The 16,026-nt window shown below is 50.6% G+C and overlaps 1 protein-coding gene across 6 annotated transcripts in view; it reads left to right on the top strand.

Annotated features, from left to right (window-relative positions):
• The first annotated feature begins 204 nt into the window (after positions 1 to 204).
• Positions 205 to 16,026, top strand: part of SLC44A2 (solute carrier family 44 member 2 (CTL2 blood group)) — a 29,469-nt gene continuing 13,647 nt past the window's right edge. For 2 of the 6 annotated variants that reach the window (XM_067032807.1, XM_067032806.1), the window contains exons 1-2: positions 205 to 342; positions 15,124 to 15,172. In XM_067032807.1, the coding sequence (XP_066888908.1) occupies positions 312 to 342; positions 15,124 to 15,172 (80 nt within the window). In that variant the 5' untranslated portion in view covers positions 205 to 311. Of the gene's footprint in view, positions 394 to 14,410; positions 14,651 to 15,123; positions 15,173 to 16,026 lie in introns of those variants that run through there. The other 4 variants (XM_059062124.2, XM_067032805.1, XM_059062128.2 and 1 more) reach the window with 3 other exon arrangements.

Here is a 16,026-nt window from a genome sequence, read left to right as displayed (position 1 = left end):
GCGAACGAGTGGATGGATAGATAGATGATTGAATGAATGACGACTGCTCCTTGCCCACTAAACGAACCTAGAGGGTCTCTCGAGAGCCAGATAGGAAACAAAGGTTGGGGCTCCACCCTTTCCCGAGCCCGACCCCGCCCCTGGGTCCCGCCCCCACCCGCTCGTGACTCCCATTGGTGGGGTCGCGAGGGGATGACCAGGTGGGAGGGGCAAGCCCGGGCCCGGGGCGGGGCGCTGCAGCCCGCGGAGCCTCTCGCCCTGCCGGGCTGGGGTCGCACTGGCTCGGACTCCCCTCCCCGCCCGCTGCGGCCATGGTGGACGAGCGGAAGGACGAACCCTACGGTAGGAGCCGCCTCTGGCCCGCGGCCGCCTCTGCTGAGTTCGGGGGCCTTGGTAGGGGGAAACATCCGAGATCTTAAACACCCGCGCTGCAGCTGGGGGCCTCCTGCTTCCCGGCCTTGCATCTTTCTCTGCGCCGAGCCCACACCCACCTGCTCCCGCCAGGTCGCCCTGCATCCCCTCTCGGGAGCCTCTGCTCCCCCTCCGGCTGATGGGCCGGGACACACGGCGCATGCTCCGCCCGGGGAGGTCCCGTTATCTGGGCGGCTCGATGCAGGGCGGGGGAGGGGAGGCACGGCGACCGGGGCTCGGAAAAGGACCAGGGCCCCAACCTACCCAAATCCTCCTCTTCCAATTCCCTTTATCCACTTCTTCCTCCTGCTCACATCCCCCTAGAAGTAGCCGTCCCGGGCTTTCGGCCAGATGGGGAAACTGAGGCAAGACTGGGCAGACCCAATGCTGGGGTGGGAGGCGGTCGGGTCTCGCCCGCAGTCTGGGAAGGGCGGAAACAAGGGCGCCACCGGCGAAGGGACAGGAAGGAAACAGGAAACAATTGAGAAACTTTCCCCGCCCTGTGCAAGGAGCCGGGGGTGCTCACTCCCATTTCGAGGGGTCCCAGCGACAGGGACCCCCTCCCGCGAACCTCTGAGGGCGGCCTTCGCCTCTGGGCCTATGGGATGGGGCAAAGATGAGGCTTCCTCCCTACCCACGCCCTGCAGAGCTTCCCTTCCCAGGGTTACACGGAGGGAACACTGAGGGGTGTGCGGTCCTCAGTTTCTCTTTTCTCCTCCATTTTGGGTCCCCAGGGCTCAGGTGAGCACACGGCCCACATGGCACTGCCTTGGGCTGAAGGGGCTCTGCCACCCCCCCTTGTGTGCCTGAAACTTCCTGGAAACTGTGAGACCGAAGGGCCTTGGGGAGGGGGCCGGAAACCGCTAAAAAATAATCAAGAAAAACGAGCTGGCTAGAGCAGTGCCTCCCTCCCCCCAGGGACTGTGGCCTTCAGAAGCTGCAAAGAGAGACAGATAGGGGAGGCTGGGCTCTCCCTGCCCAGCCCAGCCAAGAGCCTGGCAACTGCACAGCCTCTCCCCTCTCTGCTTGAAGCTGCCAGCCCAGACCGCCTGAGGGGCTCCCTTGCTCTTGGTTTTGGCCCGAGCTCCAGACCCTGTGTCTGCCCGTGCTGTGCGTCCCTTCGGTGTGGCTGGCTGTCTCTGACCTGGGATTCTCTGCCTGGGGTCTGGCCTGCCTGTGGGCAGCACCTGAGGGATCTTTGGTCTCCCTGAGGCAAGCCTGGGGGCAGAGTGGACAATGATGTGATTCACCCAGCCTTGAATTTGGCCAGAGGGAGCCAGCCATGCATGGTCTTGCCAGGAACACAGTGGAGACAGGGGACCTATGTGCCCAACAGACCTTGTGTTGGGCACTAGAAGCACATTCCATCGACAAGTATGTATTGAGCATCCTTCAGGCAGTGTCTAGACACGGAGAACACAGCAGTCAACAGAGTGGAAAAATTCTTGAATAAATAGGTAATTTTAGGTAGGAGTGGTGTGTGTGTGTGTGTGTGTGTGTGTGTGTGTGTGTGTGTGTCTACTGGGGGGAGGATCATCTGGGATTATTTTAGGTTGAGCCAGCCATGGGGAGATTGAAGCAAAATGTGGCAGAGGGAACAGCAAACAAACCACACAGTTACTTAATTATTTCTCTCTGTGAGGCCGGAGAGTGTGAGATGGAGACTTCAGCTGGGTATCACAGCCAGGCCCTCACCTCCTCCAGAGGGGCCACGTGGCTTGGATCCTCAGAGTGGGCAGCGGGGGGGTGTCTTGCTTAGTTTGTAAGTAGTCCATTCTCATCAGAACCAAAAACCTAGAGCCCTTGCTCTGCCCTGTGAAGTCCCTGCCAGATAACGAGATTTCCTTTGGGAACAGTGGGCTTTGGAAAGAGTGGCTCACAACTCCTCCCCTGTACCCCAGTGCCTTCCCATCAGTCATTGTGAATTTAGTGGGTGATATCAGACAGACATAGGCTCAAATCCTGGTTGGTTCTGATACATACAAGCTGTGTGGCCATGTGCGAGTTGGTGACCTCTCTGAGACTCTGTATCCTCATCTGTAGGGCTGGGCAGACTGTACTGGCTGGTGAGAAGTGTTTTGTACAGTGCCTGGTAAGCTGTACGTGCTCAGGAGGGCTCTGGGACTGGTGATACTGGGGACATGGATTTTTCCATGAGCTGCCGGAGAAGCAGCCCTATCTGTTGAGGTACATACTTGGACAAGACTGGGCAGGACAGAAAGCTCCTTCCCTATCAGACACCATATCTAGAGGAAGGCAGCATCTCTGAGGAAGCCAGGAAATGGCTCCCGGCCCCGATGGATGTCAGCAAGGGGCACCGCCATCCTTCCCAGCCCACTCTTGGCATGAGCAGTATGGAAAAAGTTTCTAGAACCTAAAACAATAGACTCTGATGGGGTTCAGGGACTGGGAAAAAAGTCATGGTGCTTGTTTTAAAAGCAGATTCCATGGCTCATTCGCTAGAGAGTTCAACTCAGCCAGCAGTAGGGCTCTGGCATCTGAATTGTTAAAAATATTGTGGAAGAGGGTATTGTTAATTGTAACTTTTTGCAGGGGAAGGGATAATACATTCACGTGCTTCAAAAAACAAAAGATACAAGCTTTATCATGAAAAATCTCCCTCTTGCTCCCTCTCCCAACATCATACTTCCTTCTTGGGGTGCATCAGTATTACAACATCTTGTGTTTTCTTCCAAAGTCTAGGCCTTAGACCTTTGCATGCGATTATATACATATTCTTTATTTAGTGGCTTTTTTCCCCGTTTACAAAAATGTCAGCAAATCCCTAGAGTACTAGCTTCATGAGGCAAGAAGGCATGTCTGTTTGGTTTGAAGGTGTATCCACAGTGCCTGGCACATAGCACATAGTAGGTGCTCAACAAATATTTGTTGAATGAAAAGGTGTTCGTTTCACATCATGTTGCTATTTTTTCCTTTTTCTTAATATATTTCGGAGATGATCCCTTTCTCACATCAGCACCTGGAAACCCTCCTTAATCTTTGCTGATGGTTGCATTAAGCTGTGCATTTGTGGGTGGACCCTCTTATATTGAACCAATCAAGGGGAATATTTTAAACATTTTTTTAAGATGAAATTTCATTTTATTTATTTAATATATTTTGGCCCTGCCGTGCAGTTTGCAGGATCTCAGTTCCCCGACTAGGGATCAAATCTGGGCCATGGCAGTGACAGCACCAAATCCTAACCACTAGGCTGCCAGAGAGCTCCCTAAAATTTTTATTGAAGTAGAAAGTGCATATGTAGAAGGGTATAGATTCTAAATGTATGAGGTAACCAGCACCTAGATCAGGTAAAAAATATTACCAGCTTCCTGAATCCCCTCATGCCCAAGGAGGGCCTATCATTATTAATATTTTTTTAAAACTTTTTGTGGTTAAAATACATAACATAAAATTTACCACCTAAACCATTTTTAAGGGTACAGCTCAGCAGTATAAGGTATTGTTATTACATTGTTGCACTGTGGCCTGTTTTTGTAAAGCCAATGGACTAAGAATGGCTCTTGTATTTTTAAAGGATTCTTAGAAGAAGAATATGTGATAGAGATGACATTTGAACCAGAAAGCTTAAAATTTTTAATACCTGGCCCTTAGAAAAAATTTGCAGATCTCTGGTAAGAACCTTCTCATCACTCCAGAAAGTTCTCTCCTGCCCCTTCCCAGTCAATCCCCAATGGGAGAATAATAATAATTATTATTATTATTATTTTGAGCACACCACACAGCTTGCGGGATCTTAGTTCCCCCACCAGGGATTGAACCTGGGCCAAGGCAGTGAAAGTGCCAAGTCCTAACCACTGGGCAACCAGGGAATTCCCAGGGAGGATTATTTTTAAACAGGATTTGAAGTTCTTTTATAACAAAATTCATATATTCTCTCTGCTGGGCTGGGGGTAGGGGCTGAAAATTAAAAATAAGCCCTCAACCGCACAGAAGATTTTAAGTTTCCAAGTGAAAGAACCCTTCACATACCCTCAGCTAGCTGTCCTCACCCCAGAGGTAAGACAGCCAAAAAGACTGTTTCCAGAGCTTAGACTATTTATTTCTGTGTGTATGTGTGGCATCTGTATCTTTTTAAAGCTCCTCAGGCTGGTTTAATGAGAAAGAGTACTGTTCCTGGGTGGACTACTATGTTACCTTGTGAGATGAAGAAACTTGCAGATGCAAAACAATGTCTAATTATGTTAGTTTGTGAAATAGCCAAGTGAGGAACAGGGTGTGTAACAAAACAGGGGAGATGAGGGATAAACATCTAGAAATCTGCTTAGGTATGTGCCCTGTGGACAGTGTCTAGGAGGGAAACCAGTGAGAGGAATTGCCCCAGCAGAGGAAGTGAGGGCTCTGGGCCAGGGGTGAGAGGGAGAGGGATTTTTCTTAGTCCAAAGGCTTGTTTTGCCTGAAGTTGTTTTTTTGTTTTAATCTTGATAAGCATACAGGTTACTTAACATAAGCAAGTTCATTCATAACTTCCTTCAGCAAACATTTATTGTGCAGGTACCATGTGCCAGGTTCTGTCCTAGACCCTGGAGATCCAGCACTTGTCAAGCTGAAATTGTAGAAAGGAACCCAGACAAGATACTAAGATGAATGGGGAATATTCTCACAATGTCAGAGAAGGTGCTCTGGAGAAAAGTTTAGCAGGAAGGAGGGATAGGAGTGATCTATAGGGCCTGGAAGCAGGGTTTAAAATTTCAAACAGGATCAGAGAAAGTCATCCTGAGGTGACCAGAGGAGTGAGAGAGGGAGCTGTATAGAATGTTTCAGGCAGTGGGCAAGGCATGTGCAAAGGCCCTGGGGCTGGAATATGTCTGGTGTGTTTGAGGAGCAGCCAAGAGGCGCGTGTGGCTGGAGTGGAGAGATCAAGGGGGTAGAATGGGAGGAGGTGGAGGCAGACAGGGGATGGGCAGGGTGTACAGGGCTTTGTGGATCATGGGAGGACTTGGGCTTCTGTTTTTTGGGTTTTTTTTGCCGTGCCACGTGGCTTTAGTTCGCCAACCAGGGATTGAACCTGGGCAGTGAAAGCGCGGAGTCCTAACCGCTGTACCACTGGACTGCCAGGGAATTCCCTGGGCTTCTGTTCTGAGAGAGGTGGGAGTCACTGAATTTTGAGGAGGGACCTAGCCTGACTCAGGGGTTCACAGGTAACCCCTGGCCTTTCTGGGGTGCAATGGCAGAAGCCAGGAAACCAGGCCAGAGGTGATAGCACTAGTCAAGGGACATGAAACGCCTTGTAGCAAGGTGCTAAATAAATGAACACATCTACAGAAAAGTTAAGCAGAGTTCTGACTCTCAGCCAGATTCTGGAACCCAGGATTGGCTCCGTTCCAGTCCCAGCTCCATTCTTCTAGCTCTGTACTAGCAGAGACCTTTAGTATCCCTGAACCTTTCATATCTTTACCTTTTGCATATCTGAGCCTCAATTTCTCCATCTAGAAAATGGGGTTAATGACAGTATCAGCTCCCTCTCAGGGCTGCCTCAAGGGTTCAGTGAACTCATGTGGGTATAGCACTTAGCTCAGAGCTGGATCTACAGTAAATGCCTAGTTAATCGGAGTTATTCACAGAGCACACAGTTCAAAAGCATAGTATAGATAACCAACAAGGACGTACTGTATAGCACAGGGAACTCTGCTCTATATCCTGTAATAACCTCAATGGGAAAAGAATTTGAAAAAGAATAGATACGTGTATATGTATAATGGAATCACTCCACTCTACACCTGAAACTAACACAACTTTGTTAATCAACTATACTCCAATATAAAATAAAAATGGAGGGAATTCCCTGGCAGTCCAGGGGTTAGGACTCTGTGCCCTCACTGCCAAGGGAGGGCCTGGATTCGATCCCTGGTCAGGGAACTAAGATCCCACAAGCCTCGCAGTGCGGCCAAAAAAAATTGAAAAACTTTTTTTGGAAAAAAAAAAAAAAAAAAAGAGCATGGTGTCAGGACCAGAGTTCAAAAACTCAGCTCCTGCCGGCTGTGTGATTTTAGACAAGTTACAAAGCATCTCTGCGCCTCCATTTCTTCATTGCGCCATCTGCCCTCAGAGCCTCGTTGAAAGGATAAAATGGATTCCTAGAAGGAAATATCTGCTTTGGTGCCCGGCACACAGCTGGTGCCGTATCTTTGGTCCTATCATGGTGGCCAGTAGAATCACTTCTAGCTTTCCTACCCCAATCTTTTGTCAAAGGGATTTTTCTGGGCAGCTGGGATGCCCATTACCCAGGCAGAGATTTCTGGGAAGGCAGTGGTGAGCTGGCCTGGCTGCACGGGCGAGGCCTCTGGCTGTTGCAGCCCTTGGGGACTTGGCCTGTATCCAGAAGCCTCAGGCTGGGTGGCACTGGATGTCCTGGCACGAGCATCGTGCCCGGGTAGCCTGTATCTCTTTCCTTATCTCCTACACCCACTGATCTGGGTGGGCTGGCCTTCGTACTCAGCAAGGCTGGGACCCATCGGTCGCCTCCCCTCCCCGATCCTGGTCTAACGGTCCCACTTTCCCATGCCTTCTCCCCCACCACTGTCACATCTTTAGCTCTGCCTCTCCCAGTATCTGCCCACAAAAGGCCTGGGTTGGAGCCAGAGGGACCTCGGTTTGATTCATAGCTCCATCCCTCACCAGCTATGTGGTCTGAGCACGTGGCCTCAGTTTGCCCCCTCTGTCGAATGGTACCGTGCTCCTGGTTAGCATTTCTTTTTTCTTATTCTTTTGTTTTCTTTTGGCCGTGCTGTGGCTTGCGGGATTTTAGTTCCCTGAGCAGGGATCAAACCCGAGCCCTCGGCAGTGAAAGCAAGTCCCAACCACTGGACCACGAGGGAATTCCCCCGGTTACCATTTCTTAAAGCCTTGTACCCCAGACCTGTGCTAAGTGCTTTTTGGGCACCAAGACCTGGCAACAGCTACCAGTAAATGGAAGCATGAGTCCCATTCTCCACACAGGAAAATGTGAGCCTGGAGAGGGAAAGGGCTTGTTATTTTCCCCACCCACATTGCCGGGAATGAATGACATGCCTTTACCACTGCCGGTTGTTATAGCAGAGCGCATGAAACATGCTGGCACAGACTTGGGGTCAACACGTGTGGGTTCATGACTTAGAGGCCAGGGGGCAGCGAACTTCTGTAAAGGGCCAGAGAGTCAATATTTTCACATACAATCTACGCCTGCTCCTCGAGTCTGCCATAGACCACAGACAACATGAAAGCAAGAAGCCATCAACAGTACGAAAACGGGGACATCCCTGGTGGTGCAGTGGTTAAGAATCCGCCTGCCCATGCAGGGGACACGGGTTCGAGCCCTGGTCTAGGAAGATCCCACACGCCGCGGAGCAACTAAGCCCGTGCGCCACGACTACTGAGCCTGCTCTCTAGAGCCCGCGAGCCACAACTACTGAGCCCTCGTGCCACAGCTACTGAAGCCCGCGTGCTTAGAGCCCGTGCTCTGCAAAAAGAGAAGCCACTGCAGTGAGAAGCACGTGCACTGCAATGAAGAGTAGCCCCTGCTTGCCACAATTAGAGAGAGCCCGGGCACAGCAACGAAGACCCAAAGCAGCCCAAAATAAATAAATTTATTTTTTTAAAAAAAACAATATGAAAATGAAAGAGCATGGCTGTGTGCCAAGCAAACTTGATTTATAGCCACTGGCATTTGAGTTTCACATGACAAAATAGTCTTCCTTTGATGTTTTTCAGCCACTTAATGGAAAGACCATTCCTAGTGCTGAGCCATATGAAAACATGGTGGATGGATTTGCCCCACAGGGGACGAATGGTTTGTCAACCCCTGGCCTAAATGGTTAAGATACCGTGGTAGGGACTTCCCTGGCTGTCCAGTGGTTAAGATTTCACCTTCCATTGCAGGGGGTGTGGGTTCGATCCCTGGTCGGGGAGCTAAGATCCCACATGCTTTGCGGCCAGAAAACCAAACATAAAACAGAAGCAATATTGTAACAAGTTCAATAAAGACTTTAAAAATGGTCCACGTCAAAAGAAAAAAAAATCTTAAAAAAAAAAAGACACTGTGGTAGGCAGGATAATGTTCCCCCCAAAAGACGTCCATGTCCTAATTCCTGGAACCTATGAATATGTTACCATACATGGCATAAGGCACTTTGCAGATGGGACTAAATTTAGGATCTTGAGATGGGGAGATTATTCTGGATTATCTAGGTGGCCCCAAGGACAAGGGTCCTTATAAAGAAAAGAGGGTGTCTTCCCTGGATGTCCAGTGGTTAAGTCTCTGTGCTTCCACTGCAGAGGGCATGTGTTTGATCCCTGGTCAGGGAACTAAGATCCTGCATGCCACGTGGTGTGGCCAAAAAGAAGAAGAAGAAAAGAGGGAGGCAGGGGAGTCAGAGGAGGAGATGTAGCAATGGAAGCGTATGTGGGCTTAGTGAGAATGCTGGCTTTGAGGATGGAGGAGGAGGCCACAAGCCAAGGAATGAGGGAGGGTTCTAGAAGCTGGAATAGGCAAGGAAACGCAGCCCGGCCAGCACCCTGATTTTAGCCTAGTGAGATTCACTTTGGACATCTGATCTCTAGAACCATAAGATAATAAACTTGTGTTTTGAGCCACCAAGTTGGTGTTAATTACTTACAGCAGCCATAGAAAACACTAACTCAGGAGCTGGGTGGCCCAGCTCTGTTGCTCACCAGCATGTGTTTCTCTCTGGGCCTCAGTTTCTGCATGTGTCAAATGGGGGTAATGATGGGATCAACCTCACAAAGTTGCTATAAGGGTGAGCTGAGATAAACCGTGTAATGTTTTAGAAAAGTGCCTGGCACACAGTAAACGGGTCAGAAATATGGAGGCACTGGGGCATTCTACTGTTATTATTTTGCAGCATTAAAAAAAAATAAATTTATTTATTAGTATTTATTTTTGGCTGCTTTGGGTCTTCACTGCTGCACGCGGGCTTTCTCTAGTTGCAGCGAGAACTAGAGAAAACTAGTTTTCTGGTTGGGGGCTACGCTTCGTTGCAGTGCGTGGGCTTCTCATTGCGGTGGCTTCTCTTGTTCTGTAGCACGGTCTCTAGGCGCGTGGGCTTTAGTAGCTGCAGCACGCGGGCTCAGTAGTTGTGGCTCACGGGCTCTAGAGTGCAGGCTCAGTAGTTGTGGCTCATGGGCTCTAGAGCGCAGGCTCAGTAGTTGTGGTGCACAGGCTTAGTTGCTCCGTGGCATGTGGGATCTTCCCGGACCAGGGCTCGAACCCGTGTCCCCTGCATCAGCAGGCGGATTCTTAACCACTGCGCCACCAGGGAAGCCCTATTTTGCAGCATTTTTGCAAAGATTCAGCACGTCTCCATCCTCAGGCTCAATTATCAAACCATTAGTATTTGCCTTGCCCCTCCCTCCGTCCCCACGTGGCTAATGTTAAAATGAGAGCTAATGGAACCCATCAGATGACAGTACCATTGTTCCCTCTTATATTTCCTAAGCCACCCACAAGGCAACGCCCTGAGCCGAGGCTACACCAGGTGCCTCTCTCTGCTTCTTTAGTTCCATCTCAAAGAGGGATAACTCAAGTTCACCCAGGAAGGCCATAGCCCATCTGTCCCATCCAGGGCCACCAATTTCCCTGAGAGCTGTCTGAGACTTCCCCATGTGTCTTCCCCTCCCCACCCTGGCCTCATCATGCTCCTGGCTCAGACACCCTCAGTGGCTCCCACTCATTCATCAAAACTGGAGTAGGGACTGACCACTTGTTGCTAGGTGACTGGGGGAGCCACTTCCTCTCCGTAAGCCTCGGTTTCCTCCGCTGTAAAATTGATTGTTGTGTTTTGGCTGCACCGTGCCGCTTGTGGGATCTTAGATCCCCGACCAGGGATTGAACCTGGGCCCTCGGCAGTGAAAGCGCTGAGTCCGAACCACTGGACTGCCAGGGAATGTCCTAAAATGGGTTGTTGATAGGATCACCCGTATTGCAAAGAGCTCCGCGCCAGTGTCTGAAAGATATTCCCTGGTTCTTAACCGCTGGACTGCCAGGGAAGTGCCAGCCCCAGCTGTTTTGATCTGATGGTTCCCACTCTACCAGTTTGGCTGACCTAAGAAACTTCCGGCACTCCTTTCTCTCTTCCCCCACCCACCGTACCCATCTCACCTGCTATCAGATGGTAGAAATACGCTCTTGTGTTTTCCCATCCTACTCGTCATGGTTTTGAGTTTTATAGATTTGCATGATTAATCCATGTGGAATTTGTTTTGCTATGTGGTGGGGGTGGAGTTAACTTTATCTTCTTCCAAGTGAGCAGTCAAGGCTACTGACTGATTTATCCTTTCCTTGGCAACTGGAAATTCCACATTTATCATGTATTCAATTCTTATATGTATAAAATTCGAAAATTAATTTTTTAAATACGTGCACCCGGAAAACTCAAAGCTGCATTTTTATTTTCAGTTTTAGCTATATTATACATGGATTATATATCGTGGTTATTCATTTAACAAACTCTGACTGAGTGCCTGTCTTGTGCCAGATGCTATGCTGGGCTCTGGGGGCAAAGTTATGAACAAAACAGACATAAATCCCTGCCCTTGTGCAGCAAACAGACACGGGGGCAGACAATAAACAGTCAATGTGTAAATGAGTCAGAAACAAAATAAAATAGGGTTAACAGGAGAGAAGGGGGAAAGGGTGCTGTTTTATTTATTTTTTTAAAAAATTATTTATTTTATTTATTTTTACTTTTGCCTGCATTGGGTCTTCGCTGCTGTGCACAGGCTTTCTCTAGTTGTGGCGAGCGGGGGCTACTCTTTGTTGCGGTGCGCGGGCTTCTCATTGTGGTGGCTTCTCTTGTTGCCGAGTAGTACGGGCTCCAGGCTCGCGGGCTCAGTAGTTGTGGCGCACGGGCTTAGTTGCTCCGCGGCATGTGGGATCTTCCCAGACCAGGGCTCAAACCCATGTCCCCTTCATTGGCAGGAGGATTCTTTACCTCTTCCCTGCAAGGGTGCTGTTTTAGACAGGATGGTCAGAGAAAGCCTCTCTGAGGAGGAGGTGATGTTTGAGCTTGAAGGAGGTGGAGCCAAATGGCTGTCTCAGGGAAGAGCTTTCTGGGGAGAGGGAACAGCCAGAGCAAAGGTCCTGAGGTGAGACTGTGTCTGGTGAGTTTATAGTCTAATCAGCGGGGACATGGGCTGGTGGTGGCCTGGGTGAGGGCAAGTCCACTATCCTCCTTGGCAACAGATACCCATTGAAGGAGACCCAGCCCAACCTCCCCTGATTTTTTTTGCTGGAATATTTTGGGAGTTGAAATTCAAAAAGGAAAAAAATATATATACACATCATTCTTTTCTCAAAAAATTTAAACATTTTTCCACGTTAAAACAGTTGCTATACTAGTGTTTGTCTCCTATTTAGAAGTAGACGGTTAGATGGCAAATAGAATTTCATGACATTTTATGAAGCCCTCATGGTCAAAACCTTTAATAAATGTGAAAAAGTTTAAAAAACAGTATACAGTGTAACCTACAGTATAACCAGGGTGCCAGGGAGGCTGGAACAGAGCAAGGAAAGGGGAGAGTGGGAGGGGGTGAAGGCAGGGAGGAGGGGACAGGGCAGAGCAGGCAGGGCCTTGTGGGAATGGTGAGGAGTTGGGCTTTTCCTCAGTGAGATGGGAGCCATAGATGGTTCAGGGCAGAGGAGGGAGTGCCCTGACTCGGGTGCTCACAGGCTCCTCTGGCCCCTGTGGGGGAATGGAAGTGTGGGAGCTGAGAGAGCAGGGTGGAGGCACCTGCACTGTCCAGGCAGGAGACGACAGCCGTGTGACAAGGGTGGGAGCCAAACAGGGGGTGAGAGTGGTTGGATCCTGAATAGATTCTGAAGGCAAAGCTGACGTGAAGCAAAGAGAGAGGTGTCCCAGGTTTCCAGCCTGAGCACTCAGGAGGACAGAGCAGCTTGGGGGACAACGGGGGCTCGATGTGGTCATGCTGAGTGGGAGGTGCCCATGAGACCCCCATGTAGGCTGCTGGGGGGGGCAGGTGTCACAGGGTCGTGCTGCTCAGGAGTGAGGCCCTCCCCAGGGACCTGGATTTGAGCATCATCAGGATGGAGCTGGTAGCTGAGGGCCGGAGTTTGCAAGAGTGTCCCCAGGGGACCTAGCATATCTGGGAAGAGAGAGGCTGTGGCCTGGGCACTGCTTGAACTGGGCGGGGTGGGACCAGCCGGCCTTTGAGCTGGCAGGGACCGTGGCAAGTACAGGGCTACTTTGGGAGGCCTGGTCACCCAAGGGCATGGCTTGGAGCCTTGGGCCTCGCCTGTTTGCTGGAGCCTGTGGGCCAGGGGGCAGGTGGGGCCTCCACAGCTAGAAGCCACTGGGGCGGTGGTGTGACATTTCTTTAGGGACAAGCTGAGTTGGTGACCAGAGTCCCATCAGGGGGTGCCTGACTCTGAGGCAGCAGGGACGATTATTGAGCACCGACTGTTCTCTTATAACCCCATGCTGGCTGTATGCTCCGCACTGGGTATCTCTTCCTGCTGACTACATCCTGACGCTGACTGTATCGTGCCATATCACCTGTAGAGCTGGTTGTACTATGAAGTAGACAACTGGCCCCAAGGGCTGTTGGGAGATGCAGTTTGAACAGGCACATGATCAAGAGAGTATACAGCTGGTGCAGGGGTGGATGGATGGTGTAGGGGGTGTAGCCAGCTGACTGGGAATGCTATGCTGACTGTATACCTCCCACCAGCTGTATACTGCTACCCCTACTGTACACCCCACGCTGATTAAACACCCCGAATTGTATACCTCCATGTGGGCTATATACCCCAAGCTGGCAGTACCCCCATACCTACTGTATACATCCATATCAGCTGAGTATTCCTACACTGACAATATACTACATCCATGCCAACTGTATACTTCTTGGTATCCCATGCCTGGTCTTTGGCTGGTTTTGGTTTTATGCTTTAGACGCATTTCACGGTTGAGGAAGCTGAGGCTCAGAGAAGGCAAGGCCCTGGCCTGAGTATCCTCGGGCTCAGATGGGGCAGGAACATTCAAATCCAGGGCCACCTGGTAGGATATCAGCCCCACAAGAGCAGACCCACAAGACTGGGTCTCTCACATGCCACTGTACCCAACAGGCGCTCAATAAATACGTGTTCTTCGGGCTTCCCTGGTGGCGCAGTGGTTGAGAGTCCGCCTGCCAATGCAGGGGATACGGGTTCGTGCCCCGGTCCGGGAGGATCCCACATGCCGCGGAGCGGCTGGGCCCGTGAGCCATGGCCGCTGCGCCTGCGCGTCCGGAGCCTGTGCTCCGCAACGGGAGAGGCCACAACAGTGAGAGGCCCGCGTACCGCAAAAAATAAATAAATAAATAAATAAATAAATAAATAAATAAATACGTGTTCTTCAAAGCAGTGGCTTCAGGATTATCGGCTGTGAGAGTGTGCAAGGGGGGTGAGCTGAGGTGTGTAGCCTTGGGGGCCACAGAGGGACCAGCTGGGGGCAATGCCAGAAAGGGGTGTGGCACTGGGGGCTGTCAGTCCTAATTTGGCGGTTTTCCAGAGACAGGGATGTGGATTTTTATATGGACTGTCCCAATATTTAACTGTTGGCATTTACTTTTTAAAAAAGTGCATCCACAGGTTGGAGAGTTTTTCAGCCCCAATACTCTGTCCTTGGTTGTTCGGGTTAAGCCATCTGCCCGTTTTGCTGTGCCTGGCTAGACATTGACCTCCCTATGCCTCAGTTTCCATACCTGGAGAATGGGACAATAATTAGGCGCTTTCCAGAGTTGAGAGATGTTCTAGGGCGGTGTCTCCTGGTTGGGGGCAGGGGGCTAGCCCAGGCCACAGGGTGAAGCCACAGGGTGAAGCCACAGAGTTCCCGGGGTGGGGGCTGGGCGGGGGGGTTGCGGAGAGGGCTAAATCGGGCGGCGGGTAAGTGACGGGAGCAGCTGCCGCCCCGCCCGGCCCTCTCCTCCCTCCCTCCCTCCCTCCCTCCCTCTCTCCCTCCCTCCCTCTCTCCCTCCCTCCGTTCCGTGGTCCAGTCCGTTGGAGGCAGCCGCTCTGCTAGGGCCGGTCTGACCGGTTTGGGCCGCCCCGCCTGGCTCTGCTGGGAGGAGCCGCCGTCAGCCGGTGCCTCGGTCCCTCCCTCGGGACTCCCGCGCGTCCGTCCGGGCCCGAGGGCCGAGAGAGAGCGCGAGCCGGCAGGCGGCCGTCGGGGCAGGGCGCCCGCAGGGATGGGGGGCGAGCGGCAGCATTACTACGGGAAGCATGGTAGGCAGTGCCCCGCTCCCGCACCCGGGCCTGGCAACTTGGAGAGGGAGGGGGCAGCGGGAGGACCCGGGGTGGGGGGACGAGGGGGGAGCGGAATTGCAGATCTCGGCCTGTACCCACCGCCACCCCGCACCGTCACCTGGCAGCACCCTTCACCCCAACGCCCGCCCAGAGGTCCCTCCAAACTCCCTCATCCGAAGGGTCTGTCCTCGCAGCCTCCCCAGGACTCCTGTGAGAACCATCTCCAGATCCCACCTTGGACTCTCCCCTCTCCACCGGGCTCGCTGGTAGCCCCTTTTTCCAGCCCCCTCACAGTGAGTGGTCGCCAGGTGATAAATCGGGCTGTTCACAGAAAATCCTCAGGATCTCTGAATCTTACTTCTCCGTGGCCAAGACACCCCTAGGAACATCTGGGGAAGGGTGGTCTGCCAGCCCCATCCTGGATCACTCAGCACAATCTTGCTGAATTTCAGGAACACCACAGAAGTATGACCCCACCTTCAAAGGACCCATTTACAACAGGTAAGCCGTCTGGGTTCCTGAGAGGGGAGGGGTCTCTACTAACACTGCCTCCACCCCTGTTTCTTTACACACCTCCACATGTGTACTCCAACAACCTGGTGATAAATATTTGCAACTTAACGATAAAAGAACTTGACAAAAGAATGATAAAAGAACGATAAAGGAATTTCCTTAATATACAAAGTCTTTACAAATGAATTTTTAAAATTCAGGCAAAAGACTGGAACAGATCATTTATAGAACAAGAAATACGGTAAACAGTGGAGTTATGGAGAAATGCTCAAACTCACTGGAAAGTAAAGGAATGTAATTTAAAACAGTAGCCAAACAATTTCCCCATCCACAGATTGGCAGAGGCTAAAAAGATTAACACACTAGGGTATACAGAAGTAGAAATATAATACTGTACACATGAAACTTACATAATGTTATAAATCAATGTTACCTCAATTAAAAAAGAAGATTGACACATACTCTGCTCTGAAACTAATTGATACAGTCTTTTTTTTGAATTTGGAAATATGACTTTTTCTTTTTTTTTTTTTTTTTTTTGATGTACAGCTCTTTGTTCCAGAGATTAAAATTCTATGAAAAAAATTCTCCCAGTGCACCTTGCATAGATGGGCAAAATTGTATGATAATGCTGCCTTTTTGAAAATGGCAGAAACCAACAATCTGAGTTACGTCTCTTGGAACTAGTTAGATACATTACAGTGCATCCTTAGGTTATTTTATTACACAGCTGTTAAAATGTACAAGAGCCTTTATAAATAGTCACTTGGAGCCCTCTCAATATATTCGTGAAAAAAAACAAGACACAAACAGTGGGTGTATCATAATCATACTTGAGTTAA

This window comes from Kogia breviceps, chromosome 4 (assembly GCF_026419965.1).
Source record: "Kogia breviceps isolate mKogBre1 chromosome 4, mKogBre1 haplotype 1, whole genome shotgun sequence".
In the NCBI taxonomy this organism is placed as follows: Eukaryota; Metazoa; Chordata; class Mammalia; order Artiodactyla; family Physeteridae; genus Kogia; species Kogia breviceps.
The sequence above is the reverse complement of the archived record's forward strand: the minus strand, read 5'-3'. Positions and strand labels throughout refer to the sequence as shown.